Consider the following 25,110-nt stretch of genomic DNA (forward strand, 5'->3'; position numbering starts at 1 on the left):
CATGACGGCCCAGTTCACTGTGTCAAAAGCATTCTCTGCATCGAACGCCAGCAGCAGCGCCTCAGCCTCCCTCACCTCGGGGGGCTTAAGGACATGGAGTGTCCTTCGCATGTTGTCAGTGCCCTGCCTGTGTATTACGAAGCCCGCCTGGTCTGGATGGATCAAATTGGGCAGACAGGATTCTAAACGGGACGCCAGTACTCTAGCAAAAATGTTTGTGTCTACGTTGAGCAGGGAGATCGGCCTGTATGAACCACGGTCAGCCATATCCTTCCCCGGCTTTGGGATAACCATTATCAAAGCCTGAAGAAACATTGGAGGCACCATGCCCTCCCCCACAATAGAGTTAAATAACTTTGCCAAGGGTGTCACCAGTAAGGATTTGTACTGCTTGTAAAAGTCTGCGGTAAACCCGTCCTCCACCGGGGCCTTCCGCAATGCTCTTTTGATTACAAAAGAATGTACCATACATACGAAATCAGATTTGACGGGAAGCAGTAAGCTTCTTACAATGGTGTGAGTTTGAGGGGAATTCTGACCAGGTTGTGGAGGGGAGTAAACGAAACAATCACCAGGGACAATACATAAGTCAACATATATAGATTAAGAACAACCAACATTGGACATTTTTAAGTACAGACAAGTGGTAGGGCCAGCTGTGCTCGAGATGTGACCATGATGGGTGAAGTGCTACAGTGGAGGCAGAGGAAGTGAGGCACTGAGGCAGTTTAGAGGCAAGGGAAAAAAAGTTAGCTAGCAGGCAGATGAGAGGTAGATTAAGAGAGTAACTCTCAGGCGAGGAGGTAGGATTTTATTTTGGTTTTGAACAAATCCATGAGGAATGTTTCTCGGTAAGAGAATTCCATGCAAGTGGAGCAAGAAGAGAGAAAGAGCAGAAGCTAGAGGAAGCACAGGGAGGGCAAGGAGCCACAAGGGTAGTCGAGGAGGCAGAGCAGAGATTACGCGAAGGCTTGTAGAGTTGGATAGAGGAGGATAGATACAGTGGTGTCTTACCCTGGACACATTTGTGAACCAGGAGAAGACATTTTAATATGGCACGGTTTTGCATCATCATCCATCCAGCCTGGTGACGGTACGGTGTGAAGTGAGGGAGTTGATAGAGAGTCCTGGTATTGAAATTAATGATCTTGTTGAGAGGACAGAAAGCATTTGTTGGTGTCATGACCACTGGCCCCAAGGTGTCAGACCTAGCCCAACATCCTTGGAAGCAGGGTCATGATCCTCATTCCAGGCACCAGCCGGCCCCCGTAGGGGCCTTTTGGACCTTGTCCTGGCGCCAGGCTCATGCTCATAAAGGGACCCAGTCCCGGCACTGGAAGCGCCGGGCTCATATAAAAGGGATTGGTGCTTGGGTGGACTTACCTGCTGCAGACCATGCTGCCTTCCTATCTGCAGGATGAACTCTTCATCCAGTCCTGCTGGGACTACTTTAACTGCTGGGTGGGGCCAGCACCCCTCCCAAGAACCACATACTGGAACTCTTTTCTTACCTCTGGAGGCTGTGGAAGAAGACGCCTAAGCACTACTGAAGGCTATTTAAACCACACCCGATTGGTTTCACGTGCTTTGCGTTATTCTGCAATAGCAGCAGGACGCTCACCGTGTCGGCTCCAGCTGATCTTCTTCTATTGCACCTGAAAACAGGACAATCTTCTACTTACCTTCCTGAAATCCAGCTCCAGCCTTCCGTGACATCTGAAAAGGAAAACGAGAACATTAGAGTAGCACGAGAAAATACCAGAGCTGCTCTTACCACCCGTCGGCGCCTTCCAAGGCCCCGTGCCGCGATTCTTCGTTCTCCAGCCATCTGCAACAACAAAGATTACAGGTTAGCGATAACTCCATGATATCTGCTTACCTGTGCCACGGTCTCCGCGAGCTCCGTTCTGCGCCATTTGTCCGCACCTGTAAAATACAAGAAGGACATTATTAGAGCTCAGGACTCCATTTCTACTCACGTGCCTCAAGTGGTCCTCCGGCACGATCCTTCGGCATCAGTCTTCATCGCCGGTTGCACCGCGACCTGAAAGAAAAGGGGAAAAAGACATTTAAAAGTGCATTTAACTTCAGATGAACCTTTTGCTTGCCTGCAAAAAACTCCGGACTTTTCCACTTACCGAATCAACATACCGGACCTGCAAAGAGGCAAGATTCTGAAAGGACAATAAAAGACTCAAATAAGGCACTTACCGTTCGTGCAGCTAACGACGGTCTTGCCTTCTGGACTCTACCTCCGCAATAAAAGGCTGAACTATCGTCCAGTGAAGTAACTGGCTACAGCGCCCCTGCACAGACGCAGGATGGAGAGCGCCGCATTTACTTACCTAAGGTGAGCACGTGCGGCCTAGGGGAGTCGTAGGAGTGTCAGGAAGGGGAAAGGGCCGAAACCCCGTCAGGCAGACGTTAACCCCTGTTTCCTCTTTGCCCGCAGACATCTCACTCTTCGGATTAAGATCACAGTAAGGAGGGGGCCCTTCCAGGGTGGTGCCAAAGACCTGCGAGTGACTCTGGAAGGTTCGGAGAACGCCCAGACCAGACCCGCGCCTCCGAGGGATTCAGGTGAGCGTTACAGTTGGGGAGAAAAAAGAGGATGTTGGCACAGTAGTCCAGTTTAGAGAAGAGAAGAGTGGTTAATAGATTTTTTGGCAGTGTTACAAGGAAGGAGGGGCCTGATTTTCCTAATATTTCGGAGGTTGAGCGGAGCTGCTGTTCCAGCTTTAGAGATGAAAGCAGAGAAGGTTTGAGAAGGGTCATAGATGACACCAAGGTTTATAGCTGATGAAGAGTAAGGGCGAGTGTCACGTGGGAACTGGAGGCAGAGAGAGCTTTTGCCAGGGAAGAAGAGCACCTCTGTTTTGGTAGAGTTGAACATCAGAGAATGCATAGCCATCCAATAATTAAGCAGAGAGACAGTTATAAATGTTGATAGTGAGATCAGAGGGTTCAGGAAAAGAGAAAAAGATTTGGGTGTCGTCCGCGAAGAATTGGTACGAGAACCCAAAGGAGATTAGTGCCCCAAGAGCAGAAGTGTAGAGTATAAAGAGGAGCGGGCACAAGACAGAGCCTTGTTAAACACCAACAGTTGGAGGAGCAAGGTGAACGTTTTCTATGCAACATATGAGGAGTAAAAAAATGACAGAAAATCATTAAGACCAGTTCTAAACCTATGGGATTTAAACGATTAGCAGAGTTTGAAAGGAACACATCAATCGATTGACACTCTGATTGAAAAAATTGGAAAAAAGATGCATATTTAACGACACCGGTAAATCAACAGGATTAGGGTTATCTTCCGATTAGGGTGGGAGGGAAAACATGGAGGTTCACATGTGTCCATTTCAGATTTTGATTTGCTCCTTGGTGTTTTCCAATGGTAATGAGGGACGGGGTCAAGTGGTTTTGTGCAATAGACGTTACGTTAGGAACAAGTTACTTACCTGTAACTGTTGTTCTCCAGCATGGGTCTGGAATGGATTCACATGCTCATGAATATTTCCTGTCATCAGGTTGGGAATCCTCGGTAAAGAAAAAATCAGTATCAGTTTAGTTTCTAATCTGTCTTTCTTAGTAGTAACCAATCACAGGTCTCTGGGTCATACTGCCCCCAGCCAATGACTGCCCTCTCCCTAAGCCCTGCCCCTGGCAGCCATCCTCAGATTTGGTAGCACGTAAAGTGGCAGTTTGACCAAGTGAAGAGCCGCAGAGGGGAAGGAGGGAGGGTTCGCATGTGAATCCATGCCAGACCCATGCTGGTGAACAACAGTTAAGGTAAGTAACTTGTTCCTTCTCCAGCATGGGGTCTGGCATGGATTCACATGCTTATGAATATAAGAATACATAGCAGTACACACATGCACAACCACGGGAGGTGGCTAGGCTCAACGTTAAGCATTATATAAAACTCAACATTAAGCATCTGTTACCTCCTCACCAGGCTCACCTTAAGCGCTGGCCGACTCTGGACTCCTCCCTGGAATCCCGGTCGACGCAGTAGAATCTCGTGAAGGTGTGCATCGACCTCCACGTACCAGCCCTGCAGATGTCCAGAAGGGGCACACCAGACAAGAACGCCATGGTAGCAGCGATCGCTCTGGTCGAATGGGCTCTCGGGCGGCCGGGCAAAGGTCGGTTTGCCAACCGATGACAGTGCATGATGCAGCCGGAGAGCCACCTGGAAATGGAAACCTTCGAGACAGCTTTCCCTTGGTTCACAGGTCCAAAGTTCAAAAACAGCTGTGATGTCTTCCGAAAACTCTTCGTTCGGTCCACGTAGAACTTCAGCGCTATAGCTATATCCAGCGAGTGCAAAGTCCTCTCGGCCGGCGACGAAGGCGACGGGAAAAAGACTGGTAACACCAAGGGCTCGTTGAGATGGAAATCCGACGGCACCTTGGGCATGAAGGAGGGGTGCGTCCTCAGCACCACCCTCGTCTCGTGGAAAGTCAAGTATGGAGGCTTGCAGGAAAGGGCCTGAATCCCTCCCACGTGTTGTGCAGAGGTTATGGCCACAAGGAACGCTGTCTTCCATGACAGGAACTTCAATGGAGCTGAATGCAAGGGCTCGAATGGCGGGCCCATGAGCCTGGTCAGCACCACGTTGAGCTCCCACGCCGGGGCTGGAGCCTTCATTGGCAGGAACGATCAGAACAGTCCTTTCATAAACTCCTTCACCAGGCAATGAGACCACAGGGACGACCGTCCTGCAGTTCTGGTGTATCGGGAAATTGCTGCCAGATGTATCTTGATGGAAGCGTGAGCTAGTCCAGCTTTGGCCAGCGACAGTAAGTACGGTAGCACTTGAGGGGCTGTAATCCGTAGAGGGTTAATCTTCTGTGCACGGCACCAGAAAGAGAACCTCTTCCACTTGTTTCCGTAGCACTTGAGAGTTGAGGACGCCCTGGCCTTTGCAAGAACCTCTCTGCAGTCAGCCGGGATATCGTACCCTCCAAACTCTAGTGCTAAAGGAGCCAGGCCTGCAAGTTCAGCGACTCCGGGTCGTGATGAAGAATGGCGCCTCCTTCTCTAGAGGGAAGATCTGCATCCATCGACAGTTTGACTGGTGGGGACGCTGACAAGTCCAGAAGGTCCGAGAACCATATCTGTCTCGGCCACCTCGGTGCGACGAGGATCATCCTGCACTGGGATCTCTTGAGTTGGTTGATGAGCCTGAGCAGCAACGGCAATGGCGGGAACGCATATCAGGAACAGGCCGTCGCAGGGGAACGAGAAAGCATCACCCATGCTCCTCGGCTGGGGGAACCTGCTGGTGAACCTCTGGCACTTGGAGTTCGTCACCGTCGCGAACAGGTCGATTTGGGGTTTGCCCCATCGCTGGAAGAGTTCACCCACTTGATCCTGGCGTAGTTCCCACTCGTGGCACGAGCGCAGCTCCCTGCTGAGTGAGTCGGCGATGGTGTTTTTTATCCCTGCTAGATGAAAAGGCACCAGAAACATCCCTTGGGCAACGGCCCAGTGCCACAGATCCTCGTCTTCCTTGGACAGGGCTGGGGATCTGGTTCCTCCCTGCTTCCAGATGTAGAACATTGTGGTGGTGTTGTCGGTGAAGATCCTCACCACCTTGCCCTTGAGGAATGGGAGGAATGACTTGAGGGCCCAGAACACTACTCGGAGCTCCAGTATGTTGATGTGGAGCGGCCTCTCCTCCGGGAGCCACAGGCCTCTCACGTGAAGATCTCCGGTGTGCGCTCCCCACCCCTCCAGGGAGGCATCCGTCGTCACCGTCACCTGGTATGCTGGGGTCTGAAAGTCCGTGCCCGCGGCGAGATGCGCGCGGTTGCCCCACCATCGAATTGCATGGTGAAATACTTCGTTGAGCGAGATCTTGTCCTCGAAGCTGTCCGTTGCTCGCGTCCAACGGGCGTCGAGGAACTCTGCAGAGGATGCATCCAAAGCCTGCACAGGCGCACCAGATAGATGCAAGAGGACATCATCCCGAGAAGGGACTTGATGGACCTCACTATGGCCACGTCCGTGGCAAGCAGACACTGTAGCTTGCCCAGGATGGCCTGCGTTCCTTCCTCCGACGGCGAGGCCAACTGCGCTACTGTATCGAGCATGGCTCCCAGAAAGAGCGCGACCTGCGACGGAACCAGGTGGGATTTGGGGAAGTTGATGGAGAATCCCAGGTCAGTGAGCAGCCGGACGGTTTTTGCTGTGTGTTCGATGGCGAGTTGCCTTGTCCCTGCTCGGATGAGCCAGTCGTCCAGGTAGGGGTAGACGTGGATCCCTGGTGCTAGGCACTTGGTGAACACCCTGGGCGCCGACTTCAATCCGAATGGGAGGGCCTTGAACTGGTAGTGCCGCCCTTGGACTACGAACCTGAGAAACTTTCAGTGTCCTTTTAGGATGGGGATGTGAAAGTATGCATCCTCCAGATCCAACGACGATAGGAAGTCGCCTTCCTCCAGCTGGCCCAGCACGTGCTGGAGGGTGACCATCCAGAACTTCTGTGCCTTGATGTATTTGTTTAGCCGACGCAAGTCCAGGATGGGACGCCAACGTCCTGTCTTCTTTCTGATGAGGAAGTATCTTGAGTATACTCCGGAGCCCCGGAGCCTCTTTGGGACGAGCTCGATGGCTCCTTTCTTGAGCATCGCCCTTACCTCTAACAGCAGTTGAGGGATGTGGTTTTCCTTCCTGGCCACGGGCGGAATTCGGGGGCACTTCTTTAGAAATTCCAGAGTGTGCCCGTGGGCCAGGGCATCCAGCACCCAACGGTCGATGGAGATGGACTCCCACATGCTGACGAACTTTATCAGCCGGCCTCCCACCGGGGTGCTTCGGTGGGGGCCCGACGCGACGGCCGGTTCAGTCTTGCTGGGAAGCAGCCATGCCGCCTTGGCCTCCCTGGCGACGATGGCGAGATCCACCTGACTTGCCTCGTACCCTGTAGGCTTCTTGTGACGAGGAGTGGGCCGCCTGACGGTAGGTCGAGGAGCCGCTGCCAAATCCTTTGGAGGCACCTTGCTTGCCTCCGGAGTTCCAAAAGGGCTGCCGCTGTTGCTGCAGAACTCCCAAGGCCCGAGCCATCTCCATGTCGGTCTTGATGGCCTGCAGCAACTCATCCACAGTCTTTCCAAACAGATTGTTCCCGTCGAAGGGCACGTCCAAAACCTTGGCTTGCACGTCCTGGTGGAAATCCGTCACCTTGAGCCACCCCTGCTGTCGAAGGCAAACGCCGTTACCCCACTGGTGGAAACCGGTGTCGGCAATGTCCGTGGCCACAGTAATGGCGTGGTCCGACGCCACCTCACCCTCCTGTAGGATTGCCAGGGCCTCTGCCCTCTTGTCGTCTGGGAGGAAGTCCACCAGGGGGGCGATCTTGTACCACAATTCCCTGTCGTAGCGGGCCACAATCGCTAGGGCGTTGGCCACCTTAATCGTCGTCGCCGCCGACGAGATGACTCGTCGTCCCACGGCATCCAGCTTCTTTCCCTCACCGTCCGGTGGGGAAGTTGAGGATGAAGCCGATGCTCCCCCCGCTTTCTTCTTGGCTGCTGCTGAGATGACCGAATCCGGGGACAGCTGCACCCTAAGGCACAACGGGGTGGCGTCGGGTACCCGGTACTTCTTCTCATACCGGTCCCTCTTGGCAGGTGTCGTGGACGGGTTCTTGAGGAGGGCAAGTCCCTCGTCCCAGATGTCATCCAGCAACGGCACCATGAGGACCATCTTCCTCTTGGCCTCGCGCCGTTGGTAGAGGAAGCCTTACTTCTTCTCCTCAGGGCAGAGCTGAAAAAGCTTGGATGCCCTGGCAATCATGGCGTGGAAGGTCCAATCTCGTAGGGCGGGGACGCCCGAGGAATCGGAGACGGGAGGCTAGTCCGTCGTCACCGTCGTCGTCATCCATCCCCGTCGTGGCCGTGTCCGTTCCCGTGTCGTCCCTCGGGATCGGGGAAGGCGACAAAGGCTGAGAAGCCCATGAGGGCTGAAGAGGCACTGGATGAATTCTCCTCCTCTTGTTCGGTGGGCTTCCCGACGGACCTGATACAGCTGGGTCGTCCGTCAGGGGTAGGGGCAGTCTCGTCCTTATCCCCGTGCATAAGGCTTGGATTGCCGTCAAAATGGCCGCCGAGTTGTCCTGAGGCTCGGGTTGCGACAGGCGTGCTGGGAGCGACGGTTGTTCCTCCACGGGAACCTCGTCATCATTGCCACCCTCGCTCTCGTCGTCCCTCTCCTCAGGATTCCTCCCGTGGGGCTGGGCCTCTTCCAAATTCTCGGCCAGTTCCTCCTCGGAGGTTGTGTCCGTGTCCGTAACGGTCACCGCCTCCCCTCTTTTCCACCGGGGTCTTCACGGGGGTCTTCTCGATGGGCTTAAAAGAGGATTCCCTCCGCGGAGGCAGGGAAACTCTGGGCCCCGAGGTCGTCTCCACTGGGATAGCCTCCACAGGCTTCGCCAGGGCCGCAGCGACTCCCTCGATAGAGGCCTTAGCCGGGTGGATCAAGGCCTTTGCCGCCTTGAGCGAGCTTGAGGCCTTCACCTTAGGGGGAGGGTCACTGCCTCGCTTCCCCTTGGCCGGTTCCTTCGAGATCGACCGGGGCCTCTCCAGAAGCTTAGCCGGGTTCTCGGATTTTCTCTTCGCCGAGCCAGAGCGTTGGCTCGCGGTTGATGGCGTCAGTGAAGGTGCGCCCTGCCTGGCAGCTGAGGAGGCCGACCGTTCGGCGCTCCCGGTGCCCGCGTACTCGCAGTGCTTTGCCTTCTCTTGGGCCCCCGTCGCCGGGGCGCCCTCACAGGACTTAGAAGACCGCTCTGACTTCTTCTTCTCACCTGCTGGGCTCTTGCCTTCCAGCCAGTTGGAGAGGCGGGTCCGGCGATCCCTCATAGTCCGATCCGACATGTTCATGCAAAACATACAGTCCTTCTCCACGTGCGTTTTGTCCTCGTGGAGGCAGTAAAGGCATTTCTAATGCTCATCCTCCTTGAACACATTTTGTAGGTTGCATCCAGGGCAGATCCTGAACAGTTTGCTGGGAGTCGAGCTTCCCTTCTCCTGGGCCATGTTCTTCTTGTCCACGAGGTAGGCCTCAGAAACTTCTGGAATCCTCCAAGAAGCGTAACTCGACGTAAACCTCATCCTTGAGGTGCGTAGATAAATCCGAAACGGGTGCCTGTTGATCGGAAGTAGAAACGGTGGAGCTTGAGGCTCGATTAAACTGAAAAAGGAGATCTCTTTAAAAAAGCGCAAAACGCAGTAAAAGCTCGAGAGCTATAGCACGAGGACTCCCAACACTTGATCGTGCGGTAAAAATCTGAGGATGGCTGCCAGGGGCAGGGCTTAGGGAGAGGGCAGTCATTGGCTGGGGGCAGTATGACCCAGAGACCAGTGATTGGTTACTACTAAGAAAGACAGATCAGAAACGAAACTGATACTGATTTTTTCTTTACCAAGGATTCCCAGCCTGACGACGGGAAATATTCATGAGCATGTGAATCCATGCCAGACCCCATGCTGGAGAAATAGTTCACTTTGATTGTATTTTAATGATGTCCCAGGGCAGGGATAGTTTATGGGATTAAAGATGGCAGTGAGGTTATTTCATAAATTAGGTTTTCTGGTTAACAAGGATACACCAGGCTTAATACTATCCAGGGGGACTTAGTTTAGGGGTTTTGCGTTTGATACTTAGTCATGCGTCCTGGAGTGGCAACGGGACCTGCGCATTATAGAGATGATTGTGACATGATCGTGTGTTTGCAAAACAAGGCACCATCAAGAATGTTTGTGTGAATTGTGTGAATTGTAGGTGTGTTATTGTCCGGGCATATTTGCATTGTTTTGTGGTATTAAGGTACTGTGAGGTTGACGGAAGAACCCTAGCGGGGACATTTTGTTCTGTTATAGCACATAGAATGGTTGCTTAATGTTTGCAAGCATGCCAGAAATAGTAAGCAAGTCCGATTTCAGTGGGAGATGCTATGGGAAAGATGTGGAGATGTCACGGGCCGTTTTAAGTGGTCAACGCTGGAGAAGAATCTGCTAGAATCTTTGTAGATCTAGGGGCATCTCATGATGTGCACCAAAAAAGGTTTTCAGAATCTGGCCCATTATTTTATTTTGAACAGATATTGAAAAACACTAGCTGCAAATTGTTTTTAAGGAAAATAATAATAGGGTTATTTTGTTAAAAGTACAAATTGCATTACAGGGGATCACCAACATTAGAACTTACGTTCTGGTGGGTCCCCTGTGTGCAATTTTCTACTTTTACAAAATAGAGCGGAAAATGAAAGTGGTAAATCAGGTGAAACACTGCTCTCACAAGTGCTCAATCCGAGGCCCATATAGAGTTCACTTTGCCAATCCAACACCATGCAACTAAGGGGCGCAGATGCGCGATAACACATCCCTCACACATCACTGTGCACTCAGCGCGGGCAAAATCCTGTGCATGGGCAGTGTAGTTTCTATCCAGCACCCACCGCACAATGGAAAGAATGCAGGAGTGTGGTAATTTACCCTTTAGGGATATCAGTGATGGGACAAAGAAATAAATCAAGCAGAGGTCACATGACGAAACAGCAGGTCTTGTATCAGGGAAAAAAGGGTGCATCATATGTCGGCCGATATTACCGCTCTGGAGAACAGGAACTGTGCCTTGGTATTGCAAAGGTGGCCTATTCTAGGGTCTTCCACACTTCACTGTAATGTAAATACTTTTAGGAAAGTATTCCTCTAACTTCAACCACAAATGCTGTGTTGCCCCACAGTGTTTTTTCATATGCACTAAATACCTCCGGCTCACCTCCAGCTGTGCAAGCCACGCACAATCACTTTGCCGTACAGGCTTGTAAGGTATTTAAGCAACGTCTGCTCACCAATACCTTTTAAAACAAAAAGGTTTTATTTAACCTGCTGCCTTTATTGACATGAGCTGTTGTACTCGTGCCGTTCTGAATTGTAATTAAGTCTGTAATGCGAGTGGTAAAAATAAAAATGAAATAAAAAATATGCCATTTCTACCAGTCTCCTCCTGATGTTCCACATCAGCTAAACCCATGACTGTCTTCCTAGCTATCATCTCACTTTTAGGCCTTATGACATATGGAGCGGCTTTACTTCACCTGCTGTGTTTGGGTATTGCGAAATATAGGGAAGAAATTACAGTTTTACCTTGAATCACTATGATACCTTGTAATGAAACCCTATTCTATAATAGCACGCCTGTGTTCTGTATGAATCTGCCATTCTGAGCAAATAGAGCACTCTTTACTTGATCCCCACACTTCTAAGCACTGTAATAAGATGTTTTATACTAAGTCATTCAATGGTACTATTGATGGAAATGATCATCTGAGCCTGGAATCGAACATAGGATATTTCATCTGAAGTTCAGGTAAGGCAATACTGGAGCAAAACATTCTAAAACCAATCTACAGTGCACCCAATGTCTTGGACCAGCCTAGCCCCATCCAAGGCAGCTCACGTTGCATTTAGCTAAACCAGTCTCATTGCGCATGCATTGGTAAAGCTTTGTTGAGTCATCTTACCTGATCCAAGGCGTTTGTGTCATATTTTGCTTCGAGGAGGAAATTTACGACCGGCAAATGATCATTGGCAATGGCTCGATGAAGAGGGGAATCTTTCTGCTGCACAGTGGAAAATAAGAGCAGTAAGGAGGAGGCATCATTGCGTGCACACAGTGTGTATTTCAACTCTTTTTATTGGTAAGACCACAATAAAAGAACAGACAATGCATTCCAGATACCGTTTTGTAACCATGAATCCGGCCCATCCCCCATGATACCCTCCCATCAAAGAGCTAACCGCAAACCTGAAAAGACAAATGGTAATACACATTTACAAGTAGGGTAACTAAAGGAATGTGTCATCAGAGGAGTTGTGTTCATCCCTTAACACCCTTGCATGTATGTTTGACCATTGTCACAATCCTTTTTTTCACAAATCCAATCAAATAAGTTTAAAGTTCTCAGTCCCGTTGGGCACACTAACATGCCCATTTCTCCTTGAGCATATTTCAGAAAGGGCGCCCATTGCTTTGTGAATTTCCAATTTGTTTTATTTATAGTAGCCGTTATGTTTTCCATAGCTACTATTTGACCCAGATCATGGGTACTTCCATGAGTAGCAGCAGAACACCTCAAGTGGATAGGCTGAGAGAAGCGTTATTTCTGTTAATCTCCACTAATAAAGGAAGACATGCGCTCTAGCTGTCAGAGTCTGGACAGATTACTCTACAATGACAAGCTGCACTGAAAGCACCGGCATTGTATAGGCCAGTGGGTAGTTCAGGCAAGTGTGAGATAAGTGAATCCTTCAAGATATTGTTGGGCTACTTGAGGAAACACTGGAGACTGGTGAGTAGCGATATGCATGTTTGTGAAAGGTTGTTGAATGAAAAAAGTTGAGACAAGGAGTCATTGCAAGGAAGCAGTCACAAATGTGAATAGCTACAACACAACGATGTGAATACTGCCCTCCATACCTCCATATAGTTGAGAGTGGATCACAAAAATATCACAGCATGCAGAGGTCAGGTAATCCATGATTGTGTGTCTATAAAAGACATGTAGCACCTCTTCCTTTATCCACTTTTCATAATCACACCACAATGATTTATGATATGATATGATAGGTTATTTATAACCTGCTGAACACCCACAGGTTTCTAAGCATGGGCCCGGGGACCGAATCTGTGTTGCTCCATGCCGTCTTGCTTCCAAGGCGAGCACGTTGCCGCTGAGCTATCCTCCAGAGACCAATTAATTTAACAGCATGAAGGATTCATTATTTAATTGCATTTTTTTTTTATTTTGAATGTAAAAAAGCACTCTGACAGTAAATGTGTTTCTGCAGACTGCAAATTGCCTGGTTAGATTTTTATTTCTCATGATCCAATGTTCCAATGAAGTCCTAAATATGATCTAAGAAGAAGGCTTGTGTGAAATTGAGAAAAAAGAAAAATCTGGCACACATAACGTAATCAGTGGATTACCACTGAAAGCCACAATTCTGCTCTTCAGAGCTTGCACATTACTCAATGGATCTTCACATGTTGTGAACTGTAGAATCTAGCCTATTAAATGGGATTTATTTGAAAAAGAGGACTTTACAGAACATTGTGAAATAGCACCCAACATACTTTCAGGTGGAAAATGTGGTCCTCCTCTATTTAGTGGTTGTCTGTACTCACATGAGGAAAGTTGAAATGGTTATTTTTTCAGTAATACTTAACTTAGGCAGAAAATAAGTACGTGATTATTAAATGTGTACTTTCCATTGCATTTTATGTTTCCATCTTTGTATGTTAATATTCCCTGATATTCCACAAAGCTAGGAAGGTGTGGGAAAACCTTTCCTTCATGTAAGCTACGGAATGCTCTTGGTTCAACCCTACTGTAAGCCTACCAGGGTTAGCATATACCCATGCTATTTGGAACCTGAAAAGCTTTGCTGGCAGCCTATTTCCTGCCCATGCGCAGTAAGTTGCTGGATCATATTTGGATCCGGGGAGCATGATTCAGAACTACTTGCAATATGACATATGAGTAATCAATCCAACTCACAGATGTTTTTACAAGAACTTGATTTACCGTAGGCCCTCCCTAAAATCTTCCCAGCTATGTCTCAGTTGAATTGTTATTAAATTACACCAAAGGGGTATAACCCAGAAATGTTACCACAGCTGAAGCAATCATGTGTTATTCACTTCTCAGAGAAACAAACCTGAGTGAGTTTTAAAGCACTTCATGCAATCATCTGGAAGCACCAATAACCCAAGAAGAAGTCAAACAGGCAATGCAGTCATTGAAAAACACTAAATGTTGAGGCCCCAATGGCCGATCAGCCCCTTTTTATAACAGCATGGCACCCTTGCTGATAAACCACTTGAATAATTATCCAAGAGAGGGGATTCCAAAGAAGAGGCAGAAATTGTTCTGAGCACTAAACCAGGGGAACATCCAAAAGTATGCCAATCATTTATACTGATTGTGCTCCTAGACCTAGACATAAAGCTATTGACATGCATTTTAGCAGACAGAATGGAGCAATCTCTCCCGTTTCTAATAGATACAGAGAAATCTGGTTTAATTTCCCATAGAAATACATCGGACAGCATTAGGAAAATCCAAAATGAATAACTAAAGTTTTAATTAATTGTCTTAGATGCTAAAAGGCCTTTGATAGGGTGGGACTGGAGGTTTTAGAGGAAACACTGAAAAAAAGCATTTTTGACCCATTGGCGATGAAGATGATATTGGCGAATTACAACGTACCCTAGGCAAGTGTTTACGTACATAAGAAACCATCTAAATATATAGAAAAGGCTAGAGGAATAAGACAAGGCTGCCCCCTGTGTCCACTGCTCTTTGCCCTAACTATAGAACCCCTGGCAGAAAAGATAAGATTAAACATGCGATAAAAGGAATAACAATAGGAAAAGCAGAACACAAAATCACTCTCTTTGTGGTTGATGTAATCCTTTCCCTTACCGAACCAACAACTTCACAACAGACACTTATGGAAGAATTAGGGCTCTTTAACAAGGTTTTGGAATTCAAAATAAATTTATCAGAGTCAGGGATCTTAAACCTAAACTTGAGATGAGACCCCCTACAGGCCCTAAAAGAACAAGCACCGTTTCTCTGGGCAGAGAAACATGTAAAATATTTGGAAACAAATTGGACGTGGAACCCTGTCACTATAATCACCCTAATAATAATCTCAGAAAGGCCGGTGGATTTCCTACATAGTGCAGAAAACCCTGTGGGGAAACTCCGGGTTGGACTTTCCTGCACAGGAGTCCCACACTGTGCAGTAAATAATTAAAAAAGGGATGGGTTTGACAAAAGGCCTAGAATGCCTTTTGCGTGTGTTTTGTCCACCCCACCAATATAAGGGTGTATTTATGGAATTTCTGTTTTAATGCTGTTCCACTTCAGCTGGCAGGAGCTTAACAATTATGTTTTATATAATGCAATGTCCATAGTAGCAGTACTTTAATGTATTAACTATTCAAACACAGACAATTCTTTTCATCTTCTTTTTTACTATGTTCAACATGTGAATAAAATGATTAATATCAGTATTGATGTAGCCGGTGAAGGAAAAGGGTAGCTGTGAGTTCTTAGTGCAGTAATGAAGAAGAGCAGAACTTTGCAGGAAACCCTATGAAGCCTTATTTGACCGAGGCGTGGGAAGCCATAAGGCGAGCGCTTGTTATCAATGACTCCATGTTAGTTATTGCGATGTAAACATAGCCATTGCCTCATTGAATCACTCTAGTAGACACACACACACACACACACACACCCTCCCCCCACTGGTCACTCACCCATACATCTCCTCTCACATTGATTCACACTGTATTCCCCACACAGGCACCACCCACTAAGAACATTCACACACACACACAAACACAATCACATTCAAGTCCATTCACCCACCAGGCACTCCCCCATATATCTCACTCACACTGGCACCCACCCACCCACCCAGAACATTCGCACACACAGTCATATTCCTACTCACTCACCCATGAACCATCTCCCACATCCACTCACTCTGCATTCTCCATACAGGCACCCACCCAGTACATTCAAACACACACTATCACATTCATACTCATTCACCCATCATTCACTCCCCCATAAACCTTCTCTCACATCCACTCACACTGTATTCTCCAGACAAGAACGCACCCACCTCACCCAAAACATTCAAACACACACTATCACATTCCTGCTCATTCAACCAACAGTCACTCACCCATCACCCTTCTCTCATGTCCACTCACACTGCACAGTCCACACAGGAATGCATCCACCAAACCAGAACATTCAAACACACACTGTCACATTCGTTCACCCACCCGTAATCCTCCTCTCACACCCACTCACAATGCGTTCTCCACACAGGCACACACTCACCCTCCCAGAACCTTTAAATACACACTATCACATTAATACCCGTTCTCCTTCCTCTCACGGAATGCCCTTTCTACTTATTATGAAGGCTAATAGATCGATAAACAGTCTCCTATGCAGGGGCGTTGCTTGGGGGGGGGGGGGGCTAAGGGGGCTATAGCCCCTGATCTTTTGGTTGTAGCCCTGGATAGAATCTCAGGAGCTACAGCCAAAAGACTAGCTAGCCCCCAGTCCCAACAGTTCCGACATCAGCTTAGCCCCAGGTCTTTTCCAGACCTAGCAACTCCCCTGCTCCTATGGAACGCACTGACCCAGTATGCATGTTTAGCTGTGCAGTAAAAAAGATTTCAAGGATTTTGTAATAAAGAAAATGTTGGAGATTTGTTTGATAATTTGCATGGGCTTTGCAATCCAGGTGTGTTTTTTTAATCAGGTCTGTAATCACCGATTTGTTATTTTGATAACTCTCTACTTTACATTTCAGCAAAGGTAAATTCTGACTGACAATTGCTAAATCAAAGGTATTGTTATGGTATTTTGTGTAGTATTGTTATGGTAGGGTTAAGACTGCATACTTTCCAATTGCCAGTCCTGGAAGCCAGCTCTCTCCAATACTATGTTCTAAGCATTTCTTGTTATTATTACTGTTTTCTACAGCTTTCCTGTATGCAAATGCCTCCTTCCCCAGATGCACAGCACAAAGACTGCCAATTGGTTCACTGATGGTTGCAGCAGGTACGTCATCGGCAGACTTCAAATAGATCTATTCAGCACCTGCATGTGCGGCTCTTAATGAAATGTCTTCTGGGCAGAACATGAAGCTCGTTTTGAACATTAGTGAGTCACCTTGCAGATCACAGCACAAAAAGAACTTTTGACTTTAGAGTGCCATCACCACTAGCTAGCTCCCTTGCTCTATGCAATAGGAAATCCTACTATTTCAAGCAGAAATGCTGGTTCCTAGAAGCCCATGGTCACAAAGGAAGAACCACCTCAGGCGTGTGTGGCATTACAGAAACCTCTGTGTCAAGTCTTCAATGGATCCCCTCCTTCTGGTGGCCTAGAGGGGTAAAAGGAGGCAATACGACTTCCCGGTGACTTGCCTACCATTTCAATTATTAATTTCCCCCATATTAATGCACATTCTACTGGCTCCAAGGGATTTTCTGAAAGCATCAATACATTAAAACAATCACAACATGTATATGACAATTTGTGAAGAGAATTTGTATTTTCAAACTTCAATCACACGTTTCCTTAAATATGCATTACTCGTTTTATACTTAAAGCGTCATTAGACTCAAACTGCATCAATATATTTCACTAAAATATGTGCGCTTTTGCATATGTGTAACTGCACTCGCGGACGAGCATTCCTTAGTGTACATTTTGCAGTTCATAGCAAGGACACAATCTTGCCTGACAATAGGGCCATATGCATGCACGTGATACTCACATTAGGCCTGGGAGTGATGTCAATATTTTTACTCAGAAGAAATCCGACCAAACGTGTGTAGCCGCCCTGTGCTGCTGCATGCAAAGCGCTGCTGCCATCCTGAGAAGAAAATACAACAGGAATGCTGATCAGTGGAGAAAGGCAAAGCATAGCTAAAAGCAGATCGGATTTTTCTTTTTTAAAATGATCTTCCGAAAGTGTACTGAGGATAGGGAAAAAGGACCCCTCTCTTCAGCTAAAGAAAGACTGGGAGAGAGATGGGGGGTTCCCCTATTCACATCACACAGTGGGTATTTTCCCCTAGCACCCAGAGTTGCCCAGTCACTCCCTGCTGCCTCGGGCCAAGTGACTGCCATATACCACCTCGCTTTCTACCTTTGTGTTGTCTTCTCAAGTAATCACCATCAGTCTGAAGCTCGCCCTTTCGATGTTCTACAGGAAAGACGTGCAGGTGAAGATCTAAAAAACGATGGCATGATCCGGCGTTACTACCTCTGTAAGGGGCCTGAGTCTATACCTTAATGGACTTTACTCCCAGCTATTACTAGGTAGACTACATGATGACCAAGCATTCCAGCTCCATGAATTGAATTGTATTTATTTGTATTTTACATATACACACATTGCATAGAGTAGTCCTGAGGGCAGAATGCAGGAGCATTGGTGCGCCCTGTTAGTTTGGATAAGTGTGTGGGGTTGGGGGGACTTCTTCCATGGCCAGCGCATGGAGATTGTATTTGTATTGTGTTTATTTAGTGTGCGCACCTGGCCCACAGGCATCTGGGCGCATTTCTTATGGAGGGTAAAAGGGGAGGTACAGGCAGAAATACATTTACAATAATAGTACAGTGCAGTATTGGTAAGCAAATGTGCACTTTTTACAGAGGCAATATATCAAGGAAGCATATTTACAACAGCGTTACTAGCCTAAAGGTATGTGTGGCAGTTACATAATGGCTGTGATGTGCTCCTGCTTAATGAGCCAAGTTTTGACATTATTCTTGAATGCCAGGTAAGATGGTTCCGCTCTCAAGTAATCATCATCTGTCTGATGAGACCTATTTGAAGTTTTCCACTGAAGAGATGGCTTTGATGGCTGTGTTAGAACATTTCAGTGGAGTGGGGCAAGATGTGAAAAGGAGAACATTCCGGAGGAGGCCCAGGGGTGTGGGAATGATAGGTTAAGAGACGAGGAGCAGAGAGTTTGGGAGAGAGATCACAGTGGTATGCGTTCAGTGGGGTAGTGTGGCCAATACAATTGATGGATTTTCTGACAAGTATCGGGAATTTAAAGGGGGAGTGATTTTGTAAGGAGAGCCATCCGGTCGGTATGGTGAATGTAGAAAGAAGTAGGCGAGGATCTGGGGTGGTTGAAAAGAGTGTATGTCACAATGTTGAGGACTTTGCTGAGGGAAGCAAAATAATAGTAGGGTAGAGCAGTAGCCTAGGTTGCTGAGCTCAAGAGTAGAAATACATGATATGATATGGCATTTATAAAGCACCTATACACAAGTGTTTCAAGGCGCGACGAGGCAAGGGAGGGGAAACAAGGGGAAGACAGAGACAACGATCCTACTAGGCCAGGTGACGTTGGGATCGCACAAGTGCAGGGTGACATGTTTTTGATGTGGGGTGTGTAAGTTGTGGTTGGATTTTTGTAATGTATAGGAAATTGAGTCGTACTGCGGTGGGAGTGGCTATGATGAACTGGTATAGTTTCAGGTTCCCAACAAATGAACCCCAAGGTTGCGAGCGATGGAAGGGTGAGAAGGCCAGGGTGGAAAGAGTTTGGAGAAAGGAGGGTGAGCTTGACATTAGAGGCAGGGAGAAAGATGACTTCTGGCTTTGAAGTGTTTAGCAAAGAAGCATGTGGTTAGGCAGTTGTCTTTGCGTTTGGAGATTGCAGGTTTGAAGGAGCGGATGGAGAAGATGAATATCTGAATATCTTCAGTTAAGAGGCAATAGTTAAAGCCAAAAGAGAAAATTAGTTTGCTGAGGTAGAAGATATATAGAGAAGTGTGCCTAGGACTGATTCTAGAGGAACACAGCAAAGTGTGTTGGGGAGGAGCTGCTCGAGACCCACGAGGCTAGGGCTTCAATATGTAAAAAAAAACATTAGAAAAAGACAATCCTTCAGAATGAACCCTGCCTAGAAGGAACAGGATGATGCAAAGCCTGTTTAGATAGGGTGAGGCACCCATGTTGATTTTAACACTGTTGCAAGTGTGCCTGGGCGGACCCCACCTGTGGGCCTCCTCAGTGAATAAGAGGGAGTAGAGGCTAGGCGGCAGGTGCATGTTCACTCTGTCCACAGGCAATGTACGCATTTCAGTGAGAGGTTCTCTGACCATGGATGAATGTTCTCTTAGAATCGTCAGCAGTTTATCATGATTCCGTGTTGCCCATGAAGTAAGTGTCCTATCTTTTCAGTGTGTCCTCAGTTTCAATTTGTACAAATGCTTCCCCAATTTTGTCATGAATTTCTCAATCACTAGTGAGTTCATTATGAAAAAAGTGCTTAATAGCACCCTGAATAGCACCCAGGGATGTAATTAAACGGTGTGAATAGTAATGACTGTTGGGTTGTTTGTGGTGCTGACATTCAAGCACAGCTGGCAAACACGCCCAGAAGAATGTTACATTTGTGTTTTCATTATTGGTAGAGTACTAACGGAGTCTGTGATAGTATTTCATTGTGTTATTCAGAAGACAGTTTATGTGAACAGCAAAAGTCACTCATACAGATCAACTATATATACACAAACAGACACAGTCTCATGAACATACAGGTACATCCTTCCACATATACTTTATATGCTGAACACATCCCTACAGTCACACAGGCCGAGACACACACACACACCTTCTTTGTAAACACAAATAAATACGATAGGTAAATCTTACTGGAATCACCCCCAAAAGACCATATTTAAAATCCTGAATGGGAGATTTAGCCGAATTTCGGCCGTTTGAAAATTCCGAATGGCCGAAATGTTTAACCAAGTCCCCCATTCGGTGGCAAGGGCTGCAGGGGTGTCCCCTGCACCCTTGTTCACTATACTGTGAGTGGAAGTTGCGGGGGTATCCACCACAGCCGTTCCCGTAAAAACTAAAAAAAGAAAAAAGGAAAGGACCCCGAAGCGCCGATTCCCGATCACGGAAGTGAAAGGGAAAAGGCGTTTCTGGAACACAGCGAGTCGGCGGCACACAGCAAAGTGTGCTGCCGCAAGGTAAGTAGGGGGGTTCGGGTGGGAGCAACGGCAAAGTCTGAAATGTTCAGGGGAGAGAAGTCAGAAATTTATTTTTGGAAAAATAACTTTCAGCCTTTTCTCCCTTGAACATTTCAGCCAAGGGCTTCCAACCCAAATCCAATCTTACTTCCTCTCCATCTCGTCTGCCCCCGCTAAATTGGAGTATGTTGACAACGTTCCAAGACAATGCAAATTGGAAGCATGAGGAAAGCCAATTACATTGTTCAAGTGCACACCCCAATGTCACAGTTACCAGCAGGGCCCTTGACAGAGCTCCTTGCCATGTCTGGCAGAGAATGACTGGGCATTCCAGGTGATCAACGGTCTGTAGGAGACATGTTGAATTCGGTCCATAAATTACAAAAGGAAAGCTATGTCAATTATTTCGACCACATATATTATTATTGTTTTTTTTTAGAATATGTTGACCAGATAGAAGCTGGTATTGAGTTTATTTGCACTGGAAGTTGGGGCTGCTGCTTTGTTGGCTTAGGCCACTACACCAAGGGCCACTAAATTGCACATGTCCACCTAGGCCAGAAAATGTGTCCTCACCAGCAAGTGAGTGTACCTTTAGGATAGTTGACTATGCGGTTGAAGACAACCCTCTTGAAGATTTTAGAGTGGTAGGGGAGGAAAGTGACAGGTCTATAGACTGAGTGGTTGATGGGGTTAGCAGTTGGTTTATTTAGAAGGCGTATGACTGCGGCTGTTTTAGAACAGACTGGGAAGATACTAATTGAGCGAGACAGGTTGAATAAGGTGAACTGGTTAGCAGAGATGACGGGTTCCTTCTCAAGTTGGGTGCAAAGGGGTCAATTGGAGCACAAGTTGGTTTGAAGAGTGAAGGATGGGAAAACATTCAGTGGAGGAGGTGAGGGAGAAGCTAGATAGAGCGGAGAGAGTAGGGAAGATGAGAGGAGCTGAGAATGGGAAAGGAGATGGGAAATATAGAAGGATGGATAAGGTGTCCTGTTTTTTGGTAATTTTAGTGAAGAATTAAAAGGCAAAGTAATTGGTGAAACAAGAGGAGGAAATGGAGTGGTTCTTAGAGGCGAAAACATAGCTTGGAGGGTCATAAAGAGTTTGAGAGGGTACAAGTAAAGAGAGGAAATATGATTACTGCAATAGGAGGATTTGATTGTGTCAAGAGTTGTGGTCAGAATCAGAAGAGAAAGATGGGTTCAACGCAACTCAGTTATTGTGCCCAATAAGCCACGCGGAACGCCGCATTTAAGGATCAGTTGGGTATCCATGGCTGTATCTGAATGGCCTTGAGATTAATAAATCTTGCTATTATCAAGAAATTGGCTAAACCAAGAGCATGAATGAAGATATAAAAGATTAAAGAGTCCAATGGACCCAATGAGGAATGGGGATTTACCAATAACGCCAGACCGGCTGGTGCTAACGCTATTACAGTTGGGCGGTATTTCAGCCGGGATACCGTCCAACTCGTGATGAGGCCCGAAGACCTTTGAAAATACACCATGATACTCAAAACAAGTATCACTGAAAAACTACACAGTGTTCCAAATACCGCTACCTTGATTTTCAAAGTTATCCCCTTTTCATTGCCTCCTTTCTTTTCTGAAGTTTTCATTTGTGGGGGGGTATATATTTCAGTGTACTGTTGGTTACTGTTTAAAGCCATTTTCAGCTATAGACAGAAATTACTACAATTCAGTTTTTTTCAGCAGTTTTCCTGTTGGTTATAGTTCATTGTTCGAAGGAAAACTACTAACAGACTGTCCTAATCAATTCTTCGGATGTGGTCGATTACTCCGCTCCAGGATGGTGCACTACGCTTCCCCCACACTTAATGTAACCTTAATTTGTCTAGCCACTCTTCTCCCCGACTAAGCTACTCTGCTCTAAGATATCCTAGTACCTTACCCTACACTCACAAGTCTCACCCATCGCAGTTTCCTAAGGTCTGTCAGTTAGCACCTCAACATTAATTCAGTTATTCCAAAGTTCACCTCTTTGGGTCTATCACAACACCCACATCAAAGGCTAAACCAGACCAAGAGCACTGTCATTTATCAGATCTCAGGCTCCACTCTCTGGATAAACATATTCCCAAGTGTCCCTGCCAAATCTACACCAGTCAGCACCACAGGCTCCACATATGTCTCTCCCACTACCATCTACATCCACCACCTCCCTCTTTTCTTACAGGAACACGTAAATGAAGGCCATCACAAATGGCAGAAGGACACTACACAAGACCACTTTATGTTACATTTCATATTCATTCCATGTACAAGTTTTAATCCCACAAACACATTTATTTTAAAATATATAGCCAAAACTGCATTTATTTCAAAGGTATACAGATCACATTTAATCATATTTTCCGCATGGAAACATCAGACCTTACCATTGCTCTTTTTGTACATTTCAATAAATGTCAATGACCATTGCTGAAGACATGTACACGCAGACTTACAATACATATAAATTCTCCACTGCGTTCAAACACATACACACTCTTTCACACTTATACTCTTAATTCTGTACATCTGTTATCCAACCTATAGGATCAACAGCTTCATATGTGGTTGTTAACTAACCATTTACCTTCAGGTGATGTGACTTTCTTTCTTAGTAGCCCAATATCAATCTTGGATGTTATTTTAAAAGAATTACATTCTTTATTATGTCCCGACTAGTTTGACTGTTGGGCATCATTTTTCTTTATATACCAGTCAACCTCATTGCGTTTTCCTTAATCCTAGAGGTAGCAAGGTACCATTTATGTGCAGCAGTCATTTGAAGCTCTAATAGCACCTAAGAGAGTGGCAGCAACCAATCAGGAGGCTCGGAAAGCAGGTGTGTACCGACAGTATCAGCTTACATTCCTTGGTATGTTCCTGTGTCACTCCACAGCTGCGGACATTTTTTTTCTGGGTCTTGTCATCTCCACCCTCCTCATTGTCTCTGCCTCCGTTACGTCCTTTTCTACTTTGTGTGGCAGCCATTCTGTTTTGTTCACAAGAAATCAGGATTGCCCTATCATGGATCACCCGATTCCTTTGGGGGAAAAACACTATTAGCACCCCTAGACAGCCCTGGGGTGCAAATAGCGTTAAGCACCAAGGAGAGGTTGCGGGCTTGGCTGGTAACTAGGGGTGTACCAAATAGCATATTTGGCTGAAACTGAATAGTTGTTTTATTTAGTAAATCAAGTTCCAAATGAAAGTAATATTTCGAAGTATGTGCTCCCATCCATCATTTGCTTCTCTTTATTTTAATCAGCATATCATCCATATTTAAAGCACACAATCCAGAAAAGTACGGGTTAAGAAAAAAGCCGGGCCTTATGTACATGAGCATGTTACATATGCAAACCAGTGTTACTGAAAGTAAAAAGTAAAACATCTTTAGAATTGCAAAGGGCTAGATTGCAATGAACAAGATGGACACTGCCTTTTACAAATGCCATTATGAACTGCAATGTAGCTTACATAGAAAAACGAATTTTGAACCTTCCTTCCAGCTCACATAAAAAGGTTTCTCTTTGCTCATGCAGAAGTCGAGGGCACATCTGAGGTGAGAGACTCCATCTCCCTACTATTTATAAAGCGAGGACTCCCTCCCCCATGCCAAAAAAGGGAAAGGACGCTCTCAAAGAGGCAGATAGGATTGGAGCAGTGGTAATCACAAGTTGATAAGCGTGACGTGGCCAGTTTACAGCTCCTGGAAAAGCTGGTCATCTCTCAGCTTAGTCTTCACACTGAATCTATTGGTTGTCTCCATGACCATCAGTCTGGCTTCAGAGCTGCCAGAAGCACGGAAACTGCCCTCCTGAACATCCGTGAAGACCTGCTCTCCAACCTCAATTCCAACACCCCCTGTGTCCTCATCTTACTGGATCTCTCTTCTGCCTTTGACACAGTCAACCACGCCATCCTGCTCAACCGTCTCTGTGATAACCTAAGTATCACCGATCGGGCCCTGGCTTGGCCGACCTCTTTCCACTCTGATCGACCCTCCCAGGTTCAACTTGGATCCTTCCTCTCCTCTATCTCTGCCTGTGGTATTCCTCAGGGGTCTAACCTCTCTCGCTGGCTGTTCATATACCTGGCACTTCTTGGCCACCGCATTGCCGCTCTCTGCCCAAACTTTCAGTGCCGTGCGGATGATACCCAACTCATTGTCAGGCTCCCGTCTGCCACTTCTTCTCCTTTGCTCATCTCTGACTGTCTGTCTGCTATCCAGGAGTGGTGTGCCGCCAATGATCTCTGCCTTACTGCTAGTAATTCTCCTCATCGGCACACCTGCACCCTCCGTTCCTGTCACACTCTGGCTGGCCTCTCTTGGTCCTCTTCCTGCTCCCACCTGTGAGGCTAAAAACCTCAGGGTCATCTTCGACTCCACACTCTCCTTCTCTCCTCACATCTCTGACATCTCTAAGAAGTCAAACTACCAGCTGCACCTCCTCAGAGGTATTCGTCCTTTCCTCTCCTTCC

The 25,110-nt window shown here is 47.0% G+C and overlaps 1 protein-coding gene across 2 annotated transcripts in view; it reads right to left on the reverse strand.

Annotated features, from left to right (window-relative positions):
* ANKDD1B (ankyrin repeat and death domain containing 1B) overlaps positions 1-25,110 on the reverse strand; it is a 679,018-nt gene that overhangs the window by 209,639 nt on the left and 444,269 nt on the right. For both annotated transcript variants that reach the window (XM_069627461.1, XM_069627462.1), the window contains 2 exons: positions 17,385-17,483; positions 11,531-11,629 (listed from right to left, as the gene is read on the reverse strand). In XM_069627461.1, the coding sequence (XP_069483562.1) occupies positions 11,531-11,629; positions 17,385-17,483 (198 nt within the window). The remainder of the gene's footprint in view (positions 1-11,530; positions 11,630-17,384; positions 17,484-25,110) is intronic.

The sequence above is a fragment of the Ambystoma mexicanum genome, chromosome 6p (assembly GCF_040938575.1).
Source record: "Ambystoma mexicanum isolate Mex_15411 chromosome 6p, UKY_AmexF1_1, whole genome shotgun sequence".
Taxonomy (NCBI): Eukaryota; Metazoa; Chordata; class Amphibia; order Caudata; family Ambystomatidae; genus Ambystoma; species Ambystoma mexicanum.